This window comes from Notothenia rossii (assembly GCF_949606895.1).
Source record: "Notothenia rossii genome assembly, chromosome: 7".
Lineage (NCBI taxonomy): Eukaryota > Metazoa > Chordata > Actinopteri > Perciformes > Nototheniidae > Notothenia > Notothenia rossii.
Genome location: NC_136905.1, coordinates 73,340,589 through 73,365,170, shown reverse-complemented (window position 1 = coordinate 73,365,170; position 24,582 = coordinate 73,340,589). Strand labels below are relative to the sequence as shown.

At 41.6% G+C, this 24,582-nt stretch overlaps 2 protein-coding genes across 4 annotated transcripts; one reads left to right on the top strand and one right to left on the bottom strand.

The window, feature by feature from the left end:
- Window positions 1–3,294: 3,294 nt before the first annotated feature.
- On the top strand, window positions 3,295–8,278 carry fam98b (family with sequence similarity 98 member B). The gene is made up of 8 exons (XM_079694129.1): window positions 3,295–3,509; window positions 4,114–4,262; window positions 4,348–4,476; window positions 4,576–4,748; window positions 5,165–5,245; window positions 5,376–5,492; window positions 6,196–6,363; window positions 6,447–8,278. Exons 1-8 carry the CDS (start codon window positions 3,460–3,462, stop codon window positions 6,654–6,656), a joined length of 1,077 nt encoding a protein of 358 aa, XP_079550255.1. The 5' UTR covers window positions 3,295–3,459; the 3' UTR covers window positions 6,657–8,278.
- Window positions 7,603–24,219, bottom strand: ptpn21 (protein tyrosine phosphatase non-receptor type 21). Of its 3 annotated transcripts, none has more exons than XM_079694127.1 (20): window positions 23,885–24,219; window positions 22,907–23,205; window positions 21,652–21,821; window positions 21,276–21,373; window positions 20,348–20,415; window positions 20,185–20,255; window positions 19,908–19,995; window positions 19,692–19,780; window positions 19,157–19,244; window positions 18,734–18,813; window positions 18,494–18,601; window positions 17,794–17,854; window positions 17,577–17,658; window positions 15,911–17,430; window positions 14,843–14,983; window positions 13,141–13,359; window positions 12,119–12,247; window positions 11,791–12,025; window positions 10,012–10,172; window positions 7,603–9,391 (listed from the first exon to the last, which is right to left on the bottom strand). In XM_079694127.1, the coding sequence occupies exons 2-20, from the start codon at window positions 23,084–23,086 to the stop codon at window positions 9,263–9,265; spliced, it is 3,717 nt and encodes a 1,238-aa protein (XP_079550253.1). In that variant the 5' UTR covers window positions 23,087–23,205; window positions 23,885–24,219; the 3' UTR covers window positions 7,603–9,262. The 3 variants fall into 3 exon arrangements, with proteins under 3 accessions (XP_079550253.1, XP_079550252.1, XP_079550254.1); XM_079694126.1 differs by having other exon boundaries at window positions 24,002–24,219; XM_079694128.1 differs by lacking the exon at window positions 18,494–18,601 and having other exon boundaries at window positions 24,002–24,218.
- Window positions 24,220–24,582: the final 363 nt, after the last annotated feature.

Genomic DNA, 24,582 nt, shown 5'->3' with positions numbered 1-24,582 from the left:
ATTTTATGTGCTTTTTTAATGATAAAATTGTTACTCTTAGAAACAAAATGAATGACCTCTTGCCTTTGACCAGTATAGTGTTATCAACAGCTCCCGGAAACGTAAGTTCTAATATTACACTAGATAGTAAACTAGAATGCTTTTCAGCCATAACCCTTGAACAATTAAATTCAATGATTCTCTCTTCTAAACCATCAACGTGTATCTTAGACCCGATTCCAACTAAGCTGTTGAAGGAAGTTTTTCCATTAATTAGCACTACTTTATTAAATATTGTGAACTTGTCTTTATTATCAGGCTATGTTCCACAATCATTTAAAGTAGCAGTGATAAAACTGCTTCTTAAAAAGCACAACCTCGATCCAGAGGTTTTAGCCAACTATAGACCTATTTCTAATCTTCCGTTCCTCTCAAAAATTCTTGAGAAAGCAGTCGCAAAACAGTTGTGTGATTACTTAAAAAACTATGATTTATTTGAAGATTTTGAGTCTGGCTTTAGAACACATCATAGCACAGAGACAGCTCTGGTTAAAGTCACAAATGGCATTCTAATAGCCTCAGAAAAGGGACTTCTCTCTATTCTTGTCTTGCTCGATCTCAGTGCTGCATTTGATACTATCGACCATGATATCCTATTGCAAAGACTAGAGCACTTAGTTGGCATACAGGGAATTGCTTTAGGCTGGTTTAGGTCCTATCTATCTGAACGCTCTCAGTTTGTACGTGTCAACGATGAATCTTCCATGCAAACCGAAAGTTAGCCATGGAGTGCCACAGGGCTCAGTGCTCGGACCTATTTTGTTCACATTATATATGCTTCCGTTAGGCAATATTATAAGGAATCATTCTGTACATTTTCATTGTTATGCGGATGATACTCAACTATATTTATCAATCAAGCCTGATGAAATTAATCATCTAAATAAAATTCAAGACTGCCTCAAGGACTTAAAAACGTGGATGGCCTTAAACTTTTTGATGTTAAACACGACCAAAACTGAAGTTATTGTACTTGGCCCGAAGAATCTACGAAACAAATTATCCAAAGATATACTAACTATGGATGGCATTAATTTGGCCTCCAGTGAGACTGTAAGAAATCTTGGTATTATATTTGATCAGGATTTATCTTCTAACGCCCACATAAAATCAATTCCAAGGACCTCCTACTTCCATCTACGTAACATTGCAAAAATTAGGCATGTCTTGCCTCAAAACGATGCAGAGAAACTAGACCATGCATTTGTTACTTCAAGGCTGGATTATTGTAACTCTTTATTATCAGGTTGTACCAAAAAGTCAGTCAAGTCGCTTCAGCTGATTCAAAATGCTGCAGCTTGTGTACTAACCAGAGTTAGGAAAAGGGACCACATTACTCCTTTTCTGGGTGCCTTACACTGGCTCCCTATAGACACAGGATATAATTTAAAATTCTTCTTCTCGCCTACAAAGCCCTTAATGGGCAGGCGCCATCTTACCTTAAAGAACTCATTATACCCTACTGTCCTACTAGGGCATTGCGTTCCAATAATGCAGGGTTGTTGGTTGTTCCTAGAGTCTGTAAAAGTACAATGGGAGCCAGAGCCTTTTCTTATCAAGCTCCACTTTTGTGGAATCAGCTTCCAGTTTGTGTTCGGACGGCAGACACCCTATCTGTTTTTAAGAGTGCGCTTAAGACCTTCCTTTTTGATAAAGCTTATAGTTAGGGCTGATTAGATTCAGCCCCTAGTTTTGCTGATATAGGCTTAGTTTGTCGGGGCCGGGGACATCTTACTTCTTCCTTCTCTCTGTCTATACCTGTGTACTCTCATGTTCCGAATGACCCAGCTTCCGCAAATGTCTTTCTTTTTGGTGTCTATATACGCCGGGATCTGGAGTCATGGATAATCCTGTTGCTGTGGTCCTGAGTCCTGGATCGCGAGCCCTGGATCTTGAGTCGTGGCTGTGCCTGTTGCTGTGGTCCTGGATCATATACGTCCTGGATGGATATCCTCGTGGATTCATCTTCTTATTATACACACATGCATTTCCAAACATTTGGACTACCTATGTTGCAAATGTATTATCTTTTCAATTTACACACGGCATCTATTGCACGTCTTTCCGTCCTGGGAGAGGAATCCCTCCTCTGTTGCTCTCCCTGAGGTTTCTCCCATTTCCCCTTTAAACTGTGGGGTTTTCTCCGGAATTTTTTCCTTGTACGATGTGAGGGTCTAAGGACAGAGGGTGTCGTATTGCCATACTGATATTCTGTACAAACTGTGAAGTCCACTGAGACAAATGTTACATTTGTGATATTGGGCTATATAAATAAACATTGATTGATTGATAAGGCTGTGTGTGTGTGTGTGTGTGTGTGTGTGTGTGTGTGTGTGTGTGTGTGTGTGTGTGTGTGTGTGTGTGTGTGTGTGTGTGTGTGTGTGTGTGTGTGTGTGTGTGTGTGTGTGTGTGTGTGTGTGTGTGTGTGTGTGTGTGTGTGTGTGTGATAGAGAGTGTGTTGGTGTGAGGAGCTCCGCGGATTGGTAAGGGGATGGGTATTAACCAGAAAAGCATGTCGTGGAACCTAGACTGTTGGATTGTTACTCAGACAAAACGAGACGCCACCTTTGTTCTTAATACAAAGTTGATTTCCATTTTTCTCTAATTTATAATAATTAATTGAATAAATAGAGTCTTTGCTACTCCAAAAAATAAATAACTCTTTGCTACTCCAAAGGCTTCAAGGAAGTGACAAGGTGGTATGCCTGTGTTTATGTTTATAGAGAAGTAATTTAAATTGGCGTATAAATGCGTGTCATGGTCTAGTTGCGTTTTATAACAACATTTTATTAAGTACTTTATGACGCATAATGGTAAATGAAGTTTTTGATGAACCTTGAATGACACTTTTAACAAAGATCTACAATGGTATTAGGCAGTAAGTATGTTTACTCAAGTACCTAATTAGGAGTATGTTTACGTATAAGTACCTAATTATATAATAACATTTTTATGAACTTTATGCTTTTGATACTACATCAAACATTACATTTTATGTTATTTTACTGCACTACATTTACTGTTTCTGTTACTTTGCAGATCAATGTTTTACATTAGAAAGTATTAAAAATAAAGTAAATATCTCCAAAATCTAAACTTTTCAGGATTTCTGTTTTTTTGTAATTTAACAACAAAATACATTTCAGGCAGTTCTCCCACGCCACTTCTATTACACGTTTTGATGAACAGATCCTTTATTGTGGAGAGTACACAGCTAGTATAGGGCGGAACCATTGCAGCGGAACCATAGATTGAAAGTCGCTGGTTTCCCTCCGGACCATGTCAGTAACCGGAACAGCAAAAAGGCATGAGAGTAGAGCGATGCAGAAATGAATGGGTGCAAAATCCTGGACATGTTGACAGTGTTATATCCGTAACGTCGTCATGTTTTCAGTAGTATAAAACATATCAAAAACACGTATGAATTTAACGATGGAGTGCGACATTTTGGACTCTTTGGAGGAGCTTGGGTAAGCTAATGTGCTGTTAGCATTTAGCATCAACACTCCGTTATGTTATCAGTCTGCGTGTTTACAAAAGGCAGAGTGGCTGTGAAAGCTATTTAGCAAGTTGTAGAGAGCCTGGTTTAACCCTCCTGTCGTGTTCTGGTCAAATGTTAACTACTTTAATCAATTATAAATATTGTGTTATATTTTTTCTTGGCGTCAAGGCCTTATAATATCCTCCACATTAGGCATTTGAACATTATACAATACAAAAAATTGCTGATTTCCACACTGTCAAAAATGACCGCAAAAGGAAATGAATGGGGTAACCCTAGTTTATGTTCATCCATCAGATAGCAAACACCCACAAATCAGCAAAATGTTCACTTTGGAATACATTTTGACTGTCTATTGTTTGTATATTCACCCCAGTTATTTGTTTAAACCAGTGGTCTGAGACATTGTTTTTTACAGCTTAAAATGCTGTGCTGACTAACGTTTTTTGTGTAAATGTAAGAGCAGTTCAAACAGACAAGAACACAAAAGCAAGGAGGGAGAAACGAACAGGACAGGAGGGTTAAACGATCTAGTTAATATGTTGTGATTTGACTCTCCTCTCTCTCCGTAGCTACGCCGGTCCTCTGCTGGAGGAGAAGGCGTTGCTCGGAGCCGCAGAGGGAGGCCTGTCCTCTCCGGAGTTTGTGGAGCTGTGCCGGTGGCTGGCCTCCAGCCTGAAGCCGCTGTGTGATCTGGAGGAGAGCATTATTTCCGGTCCAGGTTAGCTCACCTCCATTCACACCTGATTGTGATACTCAGAAGTCTTGTTTTCCTCTCAACCTGTTTCCTGTCTGCCTCCCTCTAGAAGACTTGGACAGCCTTCAGCTGGAGATGAGTGGTCTGCTCAAAGAGCTGCACTGTCCTTATGGAGATCTAGTTTCAGGGATTCTCAAAGGCAGTGTGCAGAATACAAAGGATCATCTCAAATGTCTCTGTATGTAATCACATCCCACTGCTTATTCCATTCATTGTTCTACAAGTTGTCTGCATGTTCAGTGAGTCACTGACATGCTTTGTGTGTCTTCTTATGAAGTGTTCCTGAGCTCTGAGCTCCAGGCGGCTCAGATTGTGAGGAGCAGAGCAGACTCTCGTAAACAAGAAGAGGGTCCTGTTTGGGAGGAGCTCCTGGTCATCTGTGAGACACTGAACCTGCCGGGACCCAGAGGACAGGACGCAGCAGTGGTTCTGTCTCAAGTCCAAGACAAGGTGGGACTATCTAATATCATTTAAGTACATTTATGTCAAAGCCACCAGCATTTCTCTGTTAGTCTTAGTCCTCAAAGCTAGCAAAAATGGTGTGCATGATGTTAACAAAGTGGTTTGAACATTGTTGTATATTATATTATTTGTATATTCAAACCTCTTCTCCCAGACTTGCATTGACTTCCTAACACATTTCATATTGATTTAAAAAAGTTTATTTGCAATGTTTAATGTTTAAGGCTTTAAATTTATCCATAAGTACTTAGCTATAATAATTAGCTTCTTGCTTGCCATTTTCTCATAGGTCCTGTTTGCAATGCTATCTACCCTTCAAATTGATCTTGTCTTTATCTAAACAGTATTGTAAATGAAATGAACAATAGACTTGTGTGTATGACAGACCCTGTGTGTCATTATAGGTTGAAAAAGTACTTAAAGAACTTCCAGATGGCTCCATTGAAAACCCAGTACTAAAGACATCTCTACACAGTGAACAATGGGTAAGTAGATCTAATAATGAAATCGACCACGTTAATATATATTAATAATATCTGTATATTAGTAGCTAGGTGGGTTTTATTGTTCAATGTAAAGGTGGGTTTATAATGTTGTTGTTTTTTATCTCTGCAGGAGAAGTTGTACAACATTAACGCAGCTCTGTCTTCAGAGTACGAGTGTCGGCGCAGGATGCTGATCAAACGGCTGGACGTCACAGTTCAGTCCTTTGGGTGGTCGGACAGAGCCAAGGCATGTTTATATAAAACCTACACATCATAATGTTCTTTGTCCTCTTTCTCCATCACGTGGGAATCTAAACTGATGAGCATATGGGGAAGATGGTGATTCTTTAAAGGGGACCAATCATGCGAAATTCACTTTTTGATGTCTTTTATACATAAACATGTGTCCCCGGTGCGTCGGGGAACTCACAAAGTGTCAGAAAACAAAACTCTCTTTTCCTCCGTACCCAAATTTCTAAAAACGGGGGTACAACGGAGCTGATCTAGATTTGCGTCCGATATGACGTAATGTCGGAAATGTGGGCTGGCTTCACGCCCGTGGCCCTATCAGAAATCATGCGCGACGTCTTTTGGAAGTAATATGGTCTTTGTTTACATTAGCAAGCATCGCTAACACTCAGAGCTAACCTGTACTGGAGAGAGCCTGTGTAAGCAGGAAATAAAAAAAGTAACTCACCGTTTAATCACAGCAGCATTTAGCTGTATCTCGTAGAATTCTGAGCAGGCACAAGCTCCCCCTCCTCTTTTTTGTATGGGATATGAGGGATGTCTAAAATGCATGATCTGTTTGGTATTTTGAGCAAAAAAAATCATAGACGTGTTTTTTATATATTTTTGATATATCTGAGACTCATAATATATGCCTAAAATTGGCAAAGTAATGTGTGTTTGGCATCTGATTTAACCCCATGTGTGCCTGTGGTTGTTAGGTAAGGGTGGACAGCATGGCGAGGGCCTACCAGCCCAGGAGACACTCTCTGAAGCCTCAGTCCACCGTAGACATGGCCCAGCTGCTGGCGGCCAGAGAGGATATCTGCAACGTGGTGAAGACCAGCAGCGGCTCCAGCACGGAGAAGACCAGCTGCGCTGTCAACAAGGTACAGAAGAACGGTTCCTTTCTGTCAACAAAATGCCATTCATTCGATGTTTCCCAACCATTTCTATGTCCACTTGTCCGCAGATTCTAATGGGGAGGGTCCCGGACAGAGGAGGACGTCCCTCAGAGATGTCAGCCCCGGCTCCTGAGATGCCATCCTGGAAAAAAAGAGAAGATGGCGGACACGGTGGTGGCTGGGGAGGCCGTGGTGATGGAAGAGGAGGAGGCCAAGGTGGAAGGAACCAAGGAGGACATGGTGGACAAGAAGGAAAGAGAGGACGGTACCAGTATTAGTTTCGACCGACACTATCTTGTGTGTCTTTTTATATAAGTGATCAAAAAAATCATATTGGACATGGACTGAACTTCACCGAGGAAGAAAAAGTAACTGTATTTCTACTTTTTAATTTTCTCATCTCTCAAAAATAACAGCAATCATTTTAGAATTTCTTTTGCACAGGAGCAAATGATTTCACAGCGGCATTGTGCCACAATTCTGTAACTGTGTCCCAAATCCATATTTCATACTGACTAAGGATGCTTCAGTGTGTATGGTGTTTAGACTGCACACGTAACTACATTTAACATAATTTAAAGTATATGTATTGAACAAAAACTTTAATTTTTGAGTGTTGATGGACCCTGTCCTCCCAAAATGCAATGAACTTAAGAAGAGGGGCAACTGTTCATAACTTTAAAACTAATAGCAGATGTTAGTCAAACAGCCCCAGATAACCTAATGTATTATTATAATCTGGGGGAAGCTATAACCAGTTCAGTAGGTGTATTTTCTTTTATCATATCTGCAAAAAAGCCTGGAAAGGATACTATGAAAATCTTTTTATTGTTTACATTTATTTTGGAATTTGGGACACGGCTTACAATTCCACAGATATCAGAGGGAGGAACCACCGATGAGATGAACAAAGACACTACACATGTTTTTTTCTTGGCATAAAATAACACGCTACCCTTTGAATCATGTTATTGTATCAAGTGATTTAAGGATAGAGAACACATCTGTCTTTGACTGAAGTCACTGCTACCTGTTAGAAAACTGAGGATCAGACTGATCAGCTCTCGCCTCATTTCCTTGAAGATTCTGTACCAGCTATGATCTTTTCCACCTCTGAATTTATTTAATAAAGACCTCTTTCTAAAGTAAACTCTTATTTTTGATGCGGCAGAATAATTCCTACCACAAGGGGGCATGTGTGTGATGAATTAAATAGAGAAACAATGTATTTCCAAATATTTATTCTTGGCTGAAAAGATTTTCTACACTTTTTTCCAATGGCATACCATTTCTTGTTCAATAGATAGTTTATACAGTTTGTACAATAACCAATATTCATAAAAGCAAAATTGTACATTATGAACAACAGACCTGTACATGGACAACAGTTCAATCACTCTTCAGTCTCCACACTAAGACTCATTCAGTATCTTCAAACCAAAAACCTGAAACAAATTCATACGGGCGTTTAAAAAGATCCAGTTGAACTCAGTTCAGATGAGTTTCCTCCAGTTAAGTTAGATCACTGCCCACGTGTCTGACACCAACAACAAGGTAAGACAAATAAGGGGTTAAAAATCACTTTGGCCACATTATAAATTAAATTGGTGTCTTGCATTGATAATAAAGGCAAACATATTTCTAATTGCTAAGAAGTAGTTTGACTTTATGTAAACTTCGCGTGTACGCATTGTTCCTGGACAGGCGAATTCATAATTGGCTTTAAATACGCTCTGTAGCTCGAGCAGGAAAGGGAAGTGTTCACTAAAAGTCAGGATGCTATTTGTAACAGCAGGAATAATCAAAATAAAGACAGTCAGGATGTCAAAGTGTCACTGAGCACTGTTGTTTCTCAATACTGTCAAATGGCCCCACTGCTCCATTTCTATGTATTTAACAATCGCAAAACTGTCACTCCTGAAGGGTTGAACCAAATTAAATAATTATTATGATCATAGTTTGCCATTTCTGTCCCTAAAATGTATTGATTGGCGGTACAAAAACATCACTGCAATCAAACAAGCATTAAATTACACTGAGTAAGAAAACTAATCCATTTCCTTATGACGCAGATATGTAGGCACTTTGTCTCGTAATAACATCTTAAAGTATCTTGATCTGGCTAAAATACAGCACTCGGATTTCTCATTGTAAAAAAATAATGAACAGTACAAAATGATTTATCCAATTTGACTTTTGCCTCACACCTGCTTCTCAAACCCATCAATCCCCCATCTTAGAGGATAGGAGATGGTTCCTGTTGTGTTTTGATAACGTTTGGTGGGTAAACATTTTTTACCGAATCCGACTGAACGGTAGGTATCTTCTGTATCATGTCATTCTATGTTCCTATTAAATTAAATGCAGGTAGAAAACCTTTGCGCCACCACAGGCCAATGATGAAGTTCAAATCCACCTGATCTGGGCTCTGTAATAAACCTTTATATGAGTCACATGATTCTTTATCCACTTCATGACTACAGAAACATCCTTCATTATCAGAACCAATGAAACCCATCTATCCTAAAGAGTTTCATAATGCAGCTTAACATTGGTTCATCGTGTACAGCTAAGTACTGTAAAAGTGCTGGGCTTTATTAAGCAATATTGTATGTAAAAAATAATATATATAATACTGTTTAGAGGCAGGTCATAAGTCTTTATGCTCCTTCATGTTTGTGTATCCACACATCCTTCCTTCAGACGCCTGACTTTAATACTTGACCAATCAGAGTCCTCAGAGCGCTACAGTGAGCAGTTTCATATGGCTGCTTCATCATCATCATCATCATCATCACAGTGCAGTTTGGCATAAACCTGGGGCAGACTCCACCCTTCAATAACCTGTGATGGTGGTGGTGTGTGCTGAGGGTTGAACACACACTCATATGAGCCTGGAGTTGCGGAGGTACTGGATGATGACCTTGTAGATGAAGGTGTACTGAGAGAAGGTCTGGACCATCATCATCCTCTGCTGACGAAGCTTCAAAAGGAACTTTGGGACATCCAGCGCCTGAAACAAGACGAGCAGTTAGTACGACAGTTTCATCTAGAAACACGAGCAGCTGAAAGAATATTGACTCCAGATGGGTGACCAGGTGAGAACAAGCAACATGTGGGACATGTTACTGCTTTGCTAAGAGCTAGATTAGATGTATATATAACGTCTATCTAACTAACCCTAATAAACATTTATATTAAACTATTAGCTTATAAACATGAGTAACAACGCCTTACTTTGGTTTAATGTTTACACAAACTATGCAAGTGAAGGAATTCAAAATATTTGTTTTGAATGGAATTAACATAAATTATTATGACCAGAAAAAATGAAATACTAGCGCCGGTGTTATGCCGTGTTGTGCATGCCCACTGCACCTCGCGGGAGCGCGCCACAGCGCAAAGCATAAACTCCCAGACATTTCAATGATTTGTAGTACGGCATAGTTAGGTCTGGAAACGACATAAGGGGATAACACCGGAGCCCTGCTGCGGGGAAACTTTGGCGCTGTTCTGAGTTTGTTCTAATCCGTCAAAATGACGGACTGCTTTCAGATTTTTCCGTCATTGTCAAAAGAATTCCGTCATAGACGGAATATATTCGGTTAACGCGACCTCTGGCGGGGATGTTACCTCGTTGTGCTCCAGACAGGCGATCATGACTTCGGACAGGATGACCACCCCGGTGCGGCCCACCCCCGCGCTGCAGTGCACCAGCACCGGCAGGTTGGTGTTCTTTGGCTCACTGATGCTGTTGGTGTGTCTCCTCACAGACTGGATCTCCTCCAGGTACGCTGCAGAAACATGAGGACAGCAACTTTAAGTACGGTAGGTACACAATCAATGAATATATCCAACACAAATCTACTTAGTAACTTTCTTAGAGAGTTCCAATACTAATCTAAACAATTCAATCAAAATACTTTTCAAAGAATCTCCAGGCTCTATTACAATACATTTAAAGACAGGGTTGTTTGGGACAAGGATCAACGTGAATACTGTTACAACGCTGAACATATACTTAGTAAAATAAAATACAACAAAATATATACAAAATTCAGGCACCTTCAATTATCCATGTCTTTATTAATCTAATAAAGACAATATTTAAGGCATGGATTTTTTTTCGAGTGATGTGTTATGTAATCTGAGATCAGTTTTTAAGGATTTAATAAATGCCAGAAGAGAACTTCACATTCTATTTTTTAAGACAGAGTTTAACTCAATTTCCATCAAAACTGGGGGGTAATACTGGTATACTACGAAGCAGGATTTTTGTTTAGCAAGATAACTTCTGGGATTTCCGGTACTACGAAGCTGGTTCACTTTTTAGCGGGCTAGATCTCCATGGTGACTTATCCTGGAACCTAGTCTGTGCACCGAAGCAGGATAGGTTCCAGGATAAGAGATCAACTCAGTGAAAGCACCACGCCTGCTGACCAATCAGAGCTCAGTGTGCGGAGGAAATACAGTTTAAACTGCCGTTGCAGGAAAGACGGCCGGCCAAAATCACCGACTGTGTGAACGTGAAAATGAATAGAATATCACCTCCCATCTTCAGAGCAATCTGACTATTATAACTATTATACTATTATGTTAAGAAAGCTTAATTAAATATCTGCCACAACATAAGTAACCGGATCAAAGTAACATTACGTAGCCTACAGTCCGCGGCACTGAGTGCAGACGTTGATGTGTCCCATTATCATTCATATCACATCATAATGTATAATATATTTCCTTATCTGAGTCAGCTGAGCCGTATCTGGCCGTGCAACACTCACAGTGTCACATACTGTATGCAGAAGTATTATTTTAAGCAACACATTAAGTTGACGAAACACTCGAGTCAGATGTAATTAAAGTCAGATCCACTAGTGTCTTAGACGGGGCAGTGATATCATAAACCTGTTAATGTACGCATTCAAACACTTTTTCTTTTACCAGCTGTATTCACCTTGCAGGTGCAACTATGTGGCTTTTATCCTGGATAAAGTGTTTAAGTCATGGATGCTTAAAGTTTAACTCCATATGTCTAATATTATAGTTGACTTTTCATTCAGGAGGTACGACGCTGCCCTGTCAGTACGCTTGTCCGTGTTTGTGATTGGTCGAATGCTCCAGATACCACCCCTTTTATGTGAACGCGCACCTACATAGATAGGACACGGCTGGCTTGAGCGAACGAGTTGATAGCCAGCGCTGTAGGACAGTTTAGCGAGAGCGGCTTTGTTTTGGATTAAGTCAACCGGATAACTCAAAACATATCCAGGAAAGGTTGAACTAGATTTGTAGTATACCCCCCAGGTCTACTATTATTAAGTCAAACTAATGAATACACTTGTTCAGTCTTCCTGGTAGATATCTGAACATAAAGCATGTAACGGACAAACAGATATGGGTCCCACTCACTGAGGAAGCCTTTGAAGTCCTCGGGGCAGCCGTGGTCGGGCCAGTCCGTGTACTGCAGGTGCCAGACGGTCCTCTCCTGGCCCGTCAGCAGGTGTTTGATCTTCAGCCCGGTGGTGGCGTAGCAGCCGGACTCTGTGCGGAAGCGCGTTGTGATCTTGAAGCGGCCGTACGTCACCGTGTTGTGACGAGAGCCGAGGCGCGGCCAGTAACGGAAACTCTTTTCTCGGCCGCTCTCCTGGAGGAAGCAGAGGACAAACTAAAAAGGTCAATCGAGGTAATGATGAGGAGTGAAAGAAAGAAATGGGGTGCTGTTAATATGAAATCGCACCTCTTCAGCGGTGACCATGGCGATGATGGAGACACCCTGTTCCCACACCATCTGCCAGAAGTCCGGACACGTGTTGGACATCGGACCCTGCGTCGCTATGTAGCTCCACTCCTGCCCATTCACCGTTATCTGGTGAGAGAGGAGAGGGGGATATGTTTCAGTCACAAGTACTCTTCATACATTTTCTAAAAAACACAACTAGAGAACAGCATAGATTTTTGTTGTATATTGTGTCATAGATTTGATGATGAAGAATGAATGAGAAGCAGCAGCAGCCATAGAAACAGAGTCATGGGTTTGTTATCAGAGCTGGACTTTGCTGGTGTTTCTTTTAGACTTTGTTATTCAAAGGATAGAGAAAGTTTAGTGTTATCATGCTTAGCTTACATTTTTGGAATATAACCAATGACTTAATCATATTCATCAGTCCCTCACAAATCCTGTATTTAAAGCAGGCCATTCTTAATTCCAAGTATTTCCATTGTTGTTTAAAGTCAGTCCTGTACTGAGGGTGTGTTCCTACATGTGATTTTCTGCAGGTGGTGGAGAAGCAGCTACATAGTAACAGCTGTTCAAACACAAAACCACCCTTGATCTCAAATCCAAAAAAGAAGGAACAAATAGTCTTTGTATTGGAAAGCCAAACCGAATGTTCTAAGGTAGTGGCATGGTTTTGAAATGTATACCTTCGCTCTGAGTCAGACAGTAATGTCAGTGTTGTGGAAACACTTAATTATATATCATTTTACACTGACATCACATGTAGAATGACATAATGGCAGGGCGTTTCTTTGGAATTGATTTTCTGGAAAAGCGTATCAGCCTGTTGTATTGACGTAACAATGCATGATGATTTTTGCCATTATTACCCAACCCTACATTCATAGAAAGACAAATAAACCAGCCGTATCAGCAGCTTCACTGATCATCATGAGCAAACGTTTCTGCTCCAAGTGCTTTGTTGTCCTAATTATGAAACAAAATCAGGAACATGTGATATGTCATGAGACAAGACAACTTACTCTAACATGTGATGCGTTGATGTATCCCGTGTTGTTCTCTTTAGTGGGAACCAGCTCCACTCGGGTGTCATCGTACGGCATGACGTCCTGGAAGCGGTTCTTGTCTCCGCTCTCCGGCAGCTGGGCGATGGAGCACCCCCCCCCCGGGCGGCGCTTTGGGATGCTGTCGTACTCCTTCAGCATCTCTCCCCTCTCCATATGCTGCTCCAGAACCTGACACTAACACACACGAGGAAACAGGAAACAATGGGTGATGCGGTCCTGACTCATAAACAACCTTCCCCTGTTTGGACTTCCTTGGCCCAATCCCAATTATGCATACATAAACGCTGCAATGACATATACAGTATAACGGCCCGTCCACACGGAGGCGTGCGTTGAAGCTTCAATGCTTCTGCCCATTCACTTTGAATGGGGCGACGGCACGCTTTGCCGAACTGCATTGTGGGAGCGTTGATTCGCTTTGCTCGCGTTGCTCGCTTCAAAAGTTGAGCAATGTTCAACTTTTGACGCTTCGACAAGCTCTAGCCAATCAAACCGCGTGCTTGTGTGTCCGGGGCAGGAGATTCATGTGATTGGTTGTTGGTCGAGTTTTAGACAAGCTCACCGGCAAGCTTCAACGTACGCCGCCGTGTGGACGCTGCGTAACAGGTCAGAATGCTATCTGAGTCAGCAGATAAATAGGATCATCCTAACTTCCTATGATTGTAGTTTTACTTTCTATAAAAGGGAAGAAGTACTGAGTTGTGCTTGCTATAAGAGGACAAAGCTTTCACTTGTGAATGTTATCAAAAGACTGGGTGTAGTTTAAAAAATGTCTAAACCCAGCATCATTTGATCTTGGTACAAGCAAGTCACTCATGTTAATGCATCTACTCCTAAGGTATTGAAATGTGGTTTTGAATGACAAGGCATTTCTCTGATTCTGGATAGTATGTAAGAAATGTGGTTGTTGCTTAAAAGTTTAAAACTTCAGCCCCAAGACCCTAACCGTTTTGAAGCAAATTAGAAAACACAAAATCACGGTGAACATCCATTTAGATCCATTTGCTACTCATATTTTTGTACCAATCTGTAAAAACGGAAAACATGTAGCACCATTCTTGCTTAGTTATTTTGGAAACTTTCAAAAGCACTAAAGGAACATTCAATATACTCATCTAAAAGATATAGATGTGCAGTAGTGGAGTTTTGTAAATGATGAATAGACGGGTGACACAAGGAGATGAATTATTTCAATAAGTAAAGAAGCCATGTAGAAATAATAACTAAATAAAGAAATGTGAGTGATATGTATGGTTGATATTTTTGTCTTCCTACATTCCTGTGTGTATGAGACATTTGGGAATCTACTGTGCGCTCACAGATCACATTAACAACATATTAATTTATTTTGGAAATGGAAAGGTAACATCGGAGTTAAAGCAACAAGCATCAAGACTAATTAGGCTGACCAGTTGAGCTGTGTTTAACCTCCAGAACAAGAACATTGACAAAACGTTGTCCCCATGTACCTGTTCAACAACCTAGCAGCAGGTGAATATAAACACAAACAGTAGAACCTGCTAATGAGTACAAGCATACTGTAACACATCTGACATGTCTTAGCTTTCCATTGCCTACATACACCCAACTACGTTTTATCTGTATTTGTAAATCTGTTTGTCAAGAAGCAAACCATTACGGCAGAAAGTTGTCCTACCCTCTCTTCATTGGATGCTCTCTCAGGCTCATCCTTCACCTCTTCGTGCATCGGCTGCCTCGACACCGACAGGCCGTTTAGATAAGCCTCTTTCATCGGGCCCCTCTTCTTGAACTCTGACCTGGCTCCTTTCTTCATGCCCTGGTGTGACAACAGAGAGGAGACAGAGAAACAGTGAGGACGATGTGTCGCTGTGAGGGAGTCAGCATGCAAGAGGGGCGGGACAAACGCAGCCTGCTGGGTGTTTGCTCAGGGAATGTCACCTGGCCAGTTTTACAAGGTACTCCAGCTGCATTCTTTGTGATAGTGTGCGTGCATTGAGAGCTGGCCCCTGAAACTGACTCCAACACTATGTTCAGACTTCCTAATGTTATCTCGGTGCATACTCATGTGACTTTCAAATGAGCAAAACACATGTCTGGGAACAAAACACTTTTACAGCAAGCTCGGAGTAGGTTTCCTGAGTTATTATTACAGTTCAACTTCAAAGACATTTTAGAGCTGGAGTGTGATAAGATGTGCTGAGTAGGGATGGGAATTTGAAAGCAAATTTATATCAGAACATTCGACCCCCAAAAAAACGGTTAACAGAATTGACATATCCTATCAAATGTGTGTTTTTTTTTTAAATGTTTAAAAAAAAAGTAATTAAAAAAAGGTTTAAATAACATTTCAAATAAATATAGAAACAAAACCACGTTTTCTTTCATGTATTTCTTAAGATATTTTAAATGGCACTATCGCATTATACATTTAATTCATCCATTTGATAATATGTAATCAACTTAGGCACCCCTCCCATAAAAAAAAAAGGAAAATAAATTACAATAAAAATATTCATAACTCATATTCGATTAATCATTCCCCTTCCTAGTTGTAAGACCACCATGAAACAAATAAATAGCTGCTATATCCTCAATCTTGCTTTCATGCCAATTTGAAATACAGAATCCTTGAGAAATACGATATCTATAACCAGAGGTGGCCCGGAGAAATGTCTAAATGTCATAAGGATTATTAACTACTGCACTATGCTGAGAATGTGATGTAACTGGGAACAGCACTCACCGGAGGGGGCAACCCTTCCACTGTTTTCTTCCCGGCAGGCACATCAGACACAGGCCTCTTCTTGAAGTCTTTTTTAGTCTTCTGCTTAGCCTGGCCACTCAGGTCTCCCTCAGACACAGAGGGCATTATTCTGGGCTGTCGTAAATCTGACAGCAGGTAGAGAGGCTCGCCCTCCTGGCTCTGGGGGTGAACGCTGTAAGTCAAGGAGCTGGTTATAGAGGGGTCCAGAGAGGAGCCGATGGGATACGCAGGAGGCGGCTCTGAGGGAGTTTGTTGCTGAAGGAGCGACAGAGATGTCAAACTGCTGTGCTGTTGGGGCGGCTGCACGGGAACAGCTTCTAGTGCATCCTGGGAAAGAGGAGTGTGGCGTCCACTGTCCTCCTCAAACTCCTCCTCTTCCCCACTGCTGTGAACCAGCATGGTGGCGTCGGAAAGGGACTTCTTGTGTCCGTACTGTACGTCCTCCTTAATGTCGCCCCCGTCGTCCGTCTTTATGCGTTCCAAATACACGTTGAGATGAGAGCCTTGAGAGCGACCGCCTCGCAGGGGGGGAGGGGGCGTGACGGTTTCGGCGGCCGAGGAAGACACGGTGCGCTCCTTCACCCTCATCCCCTCCAGACTGTGTGCTAATCCAGCGATCTCAATGGAGTTCCGCTTCTGAGCGTGGTAAGGGTGTCTCTGTGGGGGTCCGCTGAAAAGAGGCTCCGACACCTCTTGTAAGGAGTGGGCTACCGGTAGGCTGTCCTCCTGGAAGGTCTGGACCGAGTGGTGCACACGCCTGGTGATGATCAGGTCTGGGTTGCTGCTGCTGACATAGAGGTGACGCGACAGGTCAGGGGTGCTGTTAGCGGGCCGTGGGTGGGCGTACGGGTAGGGGGGAGGTGGTCGGTACACATGTGTTCTCATGATGTTAGGGGCGGGGTACTCCTGTGCCTGTTGCAGCTGGACATTAGTGAGCTCCGGGACACTGACCGCCCCCACTACGGGCCTTCTCTCTGTGGGATAGGGGTAAGGAGAGGGGCTGTGGAAGCTGGAGCCCAGGTGGAAGGGATAGTGATGGTGGGGGGCTGCTCCGCCGTGCTCTCCTCTGATCTCTGGCTGGCTGTAAACTAGAGGGTCCGGTCTGCTGTAGGCGTACGAGTTACCAATGTTCAGGTTCCTCATGGAGTGGCTCTGTCGGTGGTCTTGAGACGAAAGCATCCCAAATCCTGCTCCGCGGTTCTTCTGACGCATCACTGTCTCGTAATCCGGGGTGGCGCGGTAGGACGGGGGGATGAGCGCGCTGTGGCGATGCGAGGGGACATAGTCGGGCCTGGTGATGTCGCTGGTGATGGAGGGGTTGGAGGACATGGGTGAGGGCTGGAGGTAGTGCTGGGGATTAGTGAGAGAGCTGGTGCTGTGGGCGCTGTACACACTGCCGTTACGTAACCGCCCCCCGCTGCTGTATTCCAGAGGGGAGCAGTCCAGGCTGGTCTGCGAGTGGTAGTAATAACCGTTCTGATTGTTCATGTACAGGTTGTCTGTGAGAAGGCAAATTAAAAACACATCCTTACATGGACAATGGATTACATTTATAAAACCATGCAACATTAAATGTAGTTGAAGGAAAAAACTTCTAATGCCATCTTGTGCACTGCTTTTCAGGTTCATTGTTGCCATTGATTACCTTGTGATGATGTGTAAGGCTCTGTGAAATGACCATTGTAGTGCATTTGAGGAGGGGGCATCATGTAGGCCTGAGGCTTTGGCTGAAACAAACAAGAGGAATTCAGCCACAGCTCATATGATCTGAGAAAATGATTAAAAATAAGTCTTTATTGGAGGAAACATCATGTTCTGAACTGCAAGCTAGAAAATCAGGAAAATATGTGCATGGACATTACCAGAGTAATTCTAGTAGAGGACCTCCGTCTGACTGGGTTCACAACGACAGGCTGGGTTTGGCTGGTGGGTAAAACAAATGTGTGTTGTTATAACTTTTTGAAATATATTTTTAGAGACCTTCTTTTCAATGCACACACAGCACACTGCAGACATGGTTAAGTTCAGACTTAAAAACACATGCTCAACTGTTCTCCAGAACACCATGCAACATTTTCCACATGTCTTAAAGTACACCAGCACACCTGGTGTAAGAGAAGAGTCATGCGATGTGTTTTTATTTTTGATTGACTCATAAACAGAGCACATTTCTGTTTGTAGAGTATTTTCTAAACACATGAAGCTGAGCAACTTAATCAAATATAGTATAAACTTAGAAAATGTAGATCTTTAAATATCTGATCAACTCAAAATTAAATGAATTACTGTAAGAGAGAATACTGAACAGGTAATGCCAAGATTTTAAACAATCTTAAAGATCATCTTGATTTTACAAATAGTGCTGACAAAAAAAGACTTTAAAATGAATTGTATTCATTTTGATACACAAAAATGACAACCAAATGGCCCTTTCAGCTACAAAGAAGGGAGCTTGTTTGTTGATGCAGTGTTGTCTAGAGACAATCACAAAGGGATTGGTGTTGGCACCTGCTAAACAGCTGTATGTCAAATATTATGGGCAGGGCTGATTGTAATGCTCACCCCTTATTAGAAGGCAGAGAGGGACGAGAGAGCATTGGAAAGCGAGGAAAGGATAGAGTGAGAAGGGACTTCTGGGAGCCCTCAGAAGGCAGGGGGTCACACTCCTCTCTGAAGAGAGGAGGAGAGGAGGAGAGGAGGAGAGAAGTGAGGCTACACCGAAGAGGAGACACATGCACGAGACCACAAGGAACAAAGAGACAGGAACTAGGCTAGACATGCAAAAAAAAAAAAAAAACTTACAGGCTACTCTTGTTTATCTTATAAAACTTGAGTCTGGCCAGACACATCCGGCACACGTATTTGGAGGTTTCCATGTCTTCCTACACAAAGAAAAGAAAAGCATTAGATGTTAACACAAGTAGTACAAAGGTGGTGTTTGCTTAGTTATCTCTAAGTAAAGTTGTTCCTCTGTATGCTATCAAATACTTGCTACATTGAGTTTCGGCTAATGGTATGTGACTTTATGACCAACACATAAGTAACATACCCAAACATCCCTAGCAGCAGCCACACCCAAACACAAACACGGGTGAATTGTTCAGACTAGCTGATGCTCAGCTCCCTGACGATTGGCAATGTCTAATTTAGCCAAATTCAATAAGAGACTGAAATGTCTCCGGGGACGAGCAGGGCAGACAAGGTGCGATGGCAGCAGAGACTTACTGTCTGGAACTGGACACTCTCCTCTCTGTTGGTGAGCTCCAGGACAAAGAAGGACCTGTTATGACTCATGTTGTTAATTTCATTCCACCTACGCAGCCGTTTAAAGCACGGTGGCAGAGAGAGAGAGAGGGAAAAGAAAAACACATGTCATGGCAGTCACATCACTTTGTGGCATTTTTTAAAGAGACTTTGGCACTGCTTAAGCAATGCATGTGGGAGTCTATGAAATAAGGTGTATGCAGTACCTATAATGGTATGTAGATAGATACAGTTCATGGAAGGTCAAGAATGCACTCCCACTCACTAGACAGACAGATAATGCTACAACAATGTTACTTTACTTGACTCATTCCACTTAGGCCACATTCAGATCTAGCATTAAGGAACATAAAAGGAGACCACCTAACCCAAGAATAGCTGTGAGCTGCTGAGACAGATTCAAAACAATTGCTTCTCAGAATCAACATTTTGAACACCTTTATTCTTCACTGTTAGAAGTAAAGATCATTTGGAACCAATTTCTGGCTAGACTTACCTAAATAAAAGAAGCGGCCTGCCATTTTTATGCTTGACAAAGATGCCATCGAGGCACGACCCCATGGAAACGTCTGTGCCTGTGCTGTCCTGTTTAGATGCGTGGAGAGGATAGAGACATTCAGAACATCATTTGAGGTGAAAGAATCCAGACACATAGTTTGCAGTCTTCTTCAGTGTTTGAGCTGTCGGGGATCAAAGCAACGTGTTAACTTACCTTGGCTTGATAGCTCTCCTGACCATAGCCTTCCATTTTCTCCACCTCCTGCATGTACAGCATCTCTGCCTCTGGAGCTGATAAACCCCTTAAAAAGATAACAGGACAAAACAACCATCAAAACCCATTCACCTACCAAAAAAAAACAAGAAAGAATCACTGCATTGCAATAAGTCATGGTAATAACTTTATGGCCTCAGTAAGACTCTAAATTAACAAAGATAATAAAAAAAAGCTGCGTGGCTTTATAGAAGCAAAAAGGACTGCTGATGCTCACCTGTAGGACTGATACAGAAGAGCCACTTTCTGAGTGGCCTCTTCAAGCACACGCTCATCCTGGATCCAGTCCTGCAAAGAGAATATCACGGTTGAAACAATGTTGGTATTTAAATACAAATAAGAACACTTTCCATTTCACATGTAAATCAAAAAAAGCTTACAATAGGGAACAACGCAAGCTTCTGGAGGAAGTCCTGGGAATCATATCGATTGAAGTCTCCAAAGTCAGCTGTGTACAAAAAAAGACAGACTTCATGAGCATACTGTGCATAACACCGCGTTCTGAATAAACTTGATTACATGTCCAATTCTGCATTGAGTACAAGCCTAAATAGACATTCAAGGATTGCAGCGTGCTGTAATGCCTCTTGGAAAGCTGCAGTGCCACACATTTTAGGAGAGGAGGGGCACATTTGTAAAGAAAGGGGGATTGCTCTAGCGTCTGACAACGTAGAAGTCCAAAGCTGTTATTAGCTTCAGGCTGGCAACATTCACAACTATGTTGGCTATCCCAGGAATCAGCCCTGCTTAAACGCTACAACGGCCCTTCACTCCAAAACAGGGAGAGAAAATAGGAACTGCACACTGCACTTTTAAAGTCATGCAAAGTCTGCAAGACAACTTGAGCAGTGTCTTATCTTTAGTAAAACTTGGAAGAAGCTTCTTACAGCTTTTCTTAAAATGTACATAATGCATGCTGGTCAGTCATTTGAAGATGGCCGCAGCAGTAAGTGATCTCGGAGGCTGTGCTATTCCAACACCCAGGCCAGTAAGTTGCAGAGCCTGATTTAACTTTGCCAGCAGTGTTTGAGATTCTTCTGGTTGGCCAGAAGTGGGAGGACGTGTCAGGGCTAAAACTCTTGCAAGGGGAGTTCACATTCACACACAAACACACCACTGACCCATTTAATATGCTGGTTTAGGTGTAATGGTGCTTGTTAGGTGCGGTATAATACTTAACAAAAACTAGCAAAAGCCGCCTGTCAATGTTTAAAATGACAAGTTTTGCTGAAGCTTTACGTCAGGAAACAACAGGCTTGTCAACCCCAGGTTTCTTTTCTCGACTTGTATCATGTATTTATTATTTACCTTGCACTGCCAGGCTAGCTAAACGAATAGCTTGTTCTGGTAAGCAAGAGATCCTGCCCTCCGTAAAATCCTTCTTCATCTGTAGGTAATACTGATATCTGTGGAGAAGAAGAGAGGGTTACTTGTGTGGGGAATGAACAATCACTCGAAAACAAAAAAATAAATGACTGCTCTGAATTGATTTGTGTATTAAAACAAACATAGGTCAAAGGAAATCACTGATCAACTGTGCTTGATGAACTTATTTTCTCGTTGGCCACTTTAAACAGGCAAAATGATCTCAAAATACCTCTTTGATTGGCATTAATTGTATAAATTGTCACTAAGGTAATATAGGCCTAGTACAAGAGACCTCGTGCCACTGACGAAACCTCACCTTGTGATCTCCTGTTGCAGTTGGTTGACACTGGGTATGTAAAACACGACTCCAAAGTAAACGGTGGGCTCGAGCCCATACTTGTCCAGCTGCTTTTTCAGCGGCTTTTCCAAGTCGATCCATCTCTGCTGGTTCTGCTTGTTGAAGTACCACAAGCTGAAGAATGTTATCTAACAAGCAGAGAAGCACAAACATTACACCTTAGGCATGCTGTGATGAAAGAAACCCTAAGGACATTTTGGTCTTACTATCTGTACTGAACCCCAAATGAATGCACACTAAACATATTCAACTTTAGAACAATATTGAGTGACTGCTTTAGATCAATACTGCACATCATTACATTCAACACTTATCAAGACCTATAAAAAAAAACGTTCCCAGATGTATAGGCTGTTGGCAGTCCCTGTTCAGTCTTGTGACTGCCTGAACATCTCACAATAAACACTAGTAAGAAAAGTAACCCCCTGGCCTATAGGCTTGCTGTCTACCAAAGACACATTTGCTGAAAGAGGAGTTTTGTGATTTGCAGCAACTCTCAAATCACAACTAGAAACATGGCCAACATAACAGCACTGTTTGGAAACTATTATTTAAAGCTATGTGGCCATTAACAAATGTTGTTTAAATAATAATGATTCGGAGGAGAGAAAATAGGAACAAATAAGACAGTGGTTGTAAATATCATCCCTAAATCAAGTAAAGTGACAGAACATGCTCTACGAGAGATGGATGGAGAACCACATGATTGCACAAAAAAAAACAATATGTTTATTGCTCTGAATACAAGAAAACGTTTAAATGTGGCTAGAGGCTTAGTCCCGCTAGCCACTTTGCATCAGAATAACAGACACTGTGATTTAGTGCATGTTCCCAGGCAAAACACCTGTTTGTATAGCAGTATCTATTGTTCATTTGAGTTGTGTCTAACAATGAAAGCATCTATTTCAGCTCATGATAACCAGGTGACCAAATGCACATATGAAGCTCATTGCATTATTCAATTCTGACTGACAGTTTTTCTTGAACATATTGTTCATGATTTGAGAGCTGGAACTTTTGTTTAAAAGGAAATACAAAGAAGAAAGTGAATGTGGGCAACAAGTTGTGATGAGTTGATAACATGCATATTATTACATATTAATACAGAGTATGTAATTAACACATTTCCAAAAGATAAGTATCTGAGATGATTCTCAAAAAGTATATAAGAGAGAACAATCTGCACTTGTTTTGGATGAAAAAACAGACATACCTCTCTTAACTCAAGTCTCTGAGCAACTGCTTCCAAACATTCCTGCCCGGTGCTCTCCACTGAAAGTGTAAACTCAACAAACTCTCCATTGAGCAGCTGAATCCGAGTGACAAGACAGCTCTTGCTTGAAACAGTATACCTTCGAGTCCTTTTGAGTTTTAAGCCAAATGGCAAGGGCATGTTTCACACTTTTCCAAGAGGGAGCTATTCACTTAGTCCAGAGAAATAGTTCTCCTTGCTGTCCCCTCGAACACTGTGTGAATGTTACATCTCATGAGGTTCATCATCAGCAGACAGATCTGAAAAGAGAGAAAAGAGACATAAATTCACAAAAATGACATAATGACATAAAATAGAAAACTTGGAATAGGATGGTAAATGCCATGATGAATCACAACCATAGTGTTCATACTCATCACTAAAGAGTATGTTACAACAGTTTATTCACAGCTAGTCAGTCTGTCACCCTGAACCAGACAACACAAGACTTATCGAAGAGTAATCTTCTTAAAGTAGGCATTTTTTTTAAATACCTGACTTGGCTTGAGTTTGCTACCAATTCATAATGCAGTTCTCTAAGTTTACACTCAAAAAAACATTTAAAGCAAATAGACAGCTATTTGTAATATGCCTCCTGACCTATGTCATTTACATTCTATAACACGCAATGCAAGCCACATTTCACGATTGTGGTCAAATGAAACCCTTCCAGTGAATAGTCTGATACAAACACTGACAAGAGCAACCAGATTCAATACGCAGCAAGCTACTACTGTCGAACACAACACTGCAAAATCCCTAATGCTTTCCAACTCAAACATACAACCATTGTATTACAACGTTTATACTCTATAACTTAACCGACTTAGCATTACTGAAATTAAAGGATGGGTTTCCCAAATATTTGTTAATTTCCCCTCTAACTTCCTACTTTTAGTTAGTCGTTTTGATACATCCATAACTTTAACCGTTACTTACAACTAGCGTCAAATTAGCTTGAATGCTAGCATGCTAACTTGTGTTCCAGCAAATAGACGATACCCTTGGGAAGCTGACGTCGCCGGTAAATATTTTGGGGAAAAACGTTAACGTTACCGTTAGCCACCAGATGCAAAAAAGTAGTCCAACTAGGATTCAGTCCTGACGGATTCCGCCATCAAGGTCAATGGCTCACTCTACTGTTTAGATATGTTTCTAAATTAGAGACAGCCTGTTGGTCTGTAGTTTGTTGGTGGATCAAAACTAACGTAGCACCCCATGCCTCTTGGTCCAACAGTTCACTCAAGTTCCAAGCGTGTTTCGCTTCCTGGGATTGGAAGAGCAACAAGCGTATTCCGTCTACATCCGCGGCACTATAGCTATATTAGCTGTCTTTCAACATCTTATAAATCAGCTTATAACATTGGAATACATACAGACTTTTCAATAATTGCATACACAATATACGATTAAACGTACCTGTTTGAGCAGACGTTTCAAAATGCATTATAGTGCATCCGTGGCGGAGGAACACACTTAGGTTTTCAGAGTCATGACATCACACTGCTGGAATGCGGAGCGGTGAAAATGCCAGAAATGGGACAGCTGCCTGGAACTGCTGGCCGCTGACCTGTCTGTTTACCTTTACATCGGCTGACAGCTGTAATTGCAAACATAGATTACTTTTGCTAAGATTT

What these genes read in the sequence shown, in the direction of transcription:
- ptpn21 (XM_079694127.1), bottom strand. Translation starts at nt 23,086, where the DNA reads ATGCCCTTGCCATTTGGCTTAAAACTCAAAAGGACTCGAAGGTATACT. An exon ending in AGAGACTTGAGTTAAGAGAG is followed by an intron (nt 21,822 to 22,906) that starts GTATGTCTGTTT and finishes TCTGCTTGTTAG; the next exon opens with ATAACATTCTTCAGCTTGTG. An exon ending in AGCTAGCCTGGCAGTGCAAG is followed by an intron (nt 20,416 to 21,275) that starts GTAAATAATAAA and finishes TTTTGTACACAG; the next exon opens with CTGACTTTGGAGACTTCAAT.
- fam98b (XM_079694129.1), top strand. Translation starts at nt 3,460, where the DNA reads ATGAATTTAACGATGGAGTGCGACATTTTGGACTCTTTGGAGGAGCTT. An exon ending in GAGCATTATTTCCGGTCCAG is followed by an intron (nt 4,263 to 4,347) that starts GTTAGCTCACCT and finishes GCCTCCCTCTAG; the next exon opens with AAGACTTGGACAGCCTTCAG. An exon ending in TGTCTCAAGTCCAAGACAAG is followed by an intron (nt 4,749 to 5,164) that starts GTGGGACTATCT and finishes GTGTCATTATAG; the next exon opens with GTTGAAAAAGTACTTAAAGA.